General features: G+C 44.2%; 1 protein-coding gene across 2 annotated transcripts in view; it reads left to right on the top strand.

The window, feature by feature from the left end:
- The window catches only part of LOC102043432 (GON-4-like protein), a 36,946-nt gene that overhangs the window by 6,070 nt on the left and 29,266 nt on the right, over positions 1–1,610 (top strand). For both annotated transcript variants that reach the window (XM_031064316.1, XM_031064315.1), the window contains exon 9: positions 1,244–1,436. In XM_031064316.1, the coding sequence (XP_030920176.1) occupies positions 1,244–1,436 (193 nt within the window). The remainder of the gene's footprint in view (positions 1–1,243; positions 1,437–1,610) is intronic.

The raw sequence follows: 1,610 nt of genomic DNA, 5'->3' as shown, positions 1-1,610 counted from the left end.
TTTTTTTTTTTTTTTTTTTTTTTTTTTTTTTTTTTTCTTTTTTTTTTTTTTTTTTTTTTCTTTTTTTTTCTTTCTTTTTTCTTTTTTATTCTTGGGCTCTTTTCTGGACTTTTTCAGTTTTTTTTTTCCTGGGATGTTCTGGGGTTTATTTCCTGGGACTTTGTGGGTTTTTTCTGGGACTTTCTGTGGGGACCTTCTGTGTTTCTTCTGGGATTTTGTGGCTTTTTTTCCTGGGATGTTCTGGGCTTTTTCCTGGGACGTTTTGGGGTTTGTTCTGGGTTTTTTCCTGGGAAGTTCTAGGGTTTTTTCAGGATGTTCTGAGGGGACTTTGTGGGTTTTTTTCCTGGAACATTCTGGGGTTTCTTCTAGGACTTTCCGGGGAGACTTTGTGGTTTTTTACCTGGGATGTTCTGGGCTTTTTCCTGGGACGTTTTGGGGTTTGTTCTGGGTTTTTTTCAAGGATGTTCTGGGGTTTTTTCTGTTTTTTTTTTCTGGGACATTTTGAGGTTTTTTCAGGGATGTTCTGGGGGTCTTTGTGGGTTTTCTTCTGGGACTTTGTGGGTTTTTTTCCTGGGATGTTCTGGGCTTTTTCCTGGGACATTTTGGGGTTTGTTCTGGGTTTTTTCCTGGGATGTTCTGGGGGGATTTGTGGGTGTTTTCCTGGGCTTTTTCTGGGACGTTCTGGGTTTTTTCCTGGGACATTCTGAGATTTTTTTCTGGGATGTTCTGGATGGACTCTGTGGGTTTTTTTCTGGGACTTTCTGGGGGTACTTTGTGGGGTTTTTTTCCTGGTTATTTTTTTTTTTTTCTGAGAGAACTTTGTGAGTTTTTTTCCTGGGTTTTTTTCTGGGACTTTCTGTGTTTTTTTCCGGGGATGTTCTGGGCTTTTTCTTGGGACATTCTGAAGTTTGTTCTGGGTTTTTTTCTGGGATGGTCTGGGCTTTCTCTAGGACATTCTGAGGTTTTTTCTGTGTTTTTTTCCTGGGATATTCTGGGCTTTTTCCTGGGACATTCTGAAGTTTGTTCTGGGTTTTTTTTCTGAGATGGTCTAAGCTTTCTCTAGGACATTCTAGAGGCATTTTGTGGGCTTTTTCCTGGTTTTTTTCTGTGACGTTCTGGGCTTTTTTGGGTACACTCTGGAGGGACGTTGTGGATTTTTCCTAGGAATTTATAATTTTTTTCCTGCCTCTCTGTGACTTTTTCTGAGCTGAACACCCCAGGAATGTTTTATTTGCCCCTGCAGCCCCTGGAGGACAGCCTGATTGCCTTCAGGACCCGCTCCAAGAGGCCCCTGAAGGACGTTCCCCTGGGGCAGCTGGAGGCCGAGCTGCGCGCGCCCGACATCACCCCCGACATGTACGAGCCCAGCACGGGCGACGACGAGGAGTGGGAGAGGTGGCTCAGGGGGCTCATGAACGATGACGTGGAGAATGAAGGTACCTGCCAGAGCTGGAGGGGTCACTGATGTGTAAAACACCATGAATTTGTGTTAAAATTGCCACATCCAGGGTTGTTTAAACACATTGAGAGATGGTGATGGCACCACCTCCCTGGGCAGGCCATTGCAGAACTTGGTCAGAACTTGGTCAGAACTTGGTCAGAACTTGGTC

This window comes from Geospiza fortis, unplaced genomic scaffold (assembly GCF_000277835.1).
Source record: "Geospiza fortis unplaced genomic scaffold, GeoFor_1.0 scaffold313, whole genome shotgun sequence".
Classification (NCBI taxonomy): domain Eukaryota; kingdom Metazoa; phylum Chordata; class Aves; order Passeriformes; family Thraupidae; genus Geospiza; species Geospiza fortis.
Note: the sequence above shows the minus strand (reverse complement) of the source record. Positions and strands in the feature narration are given on the sequence as shown.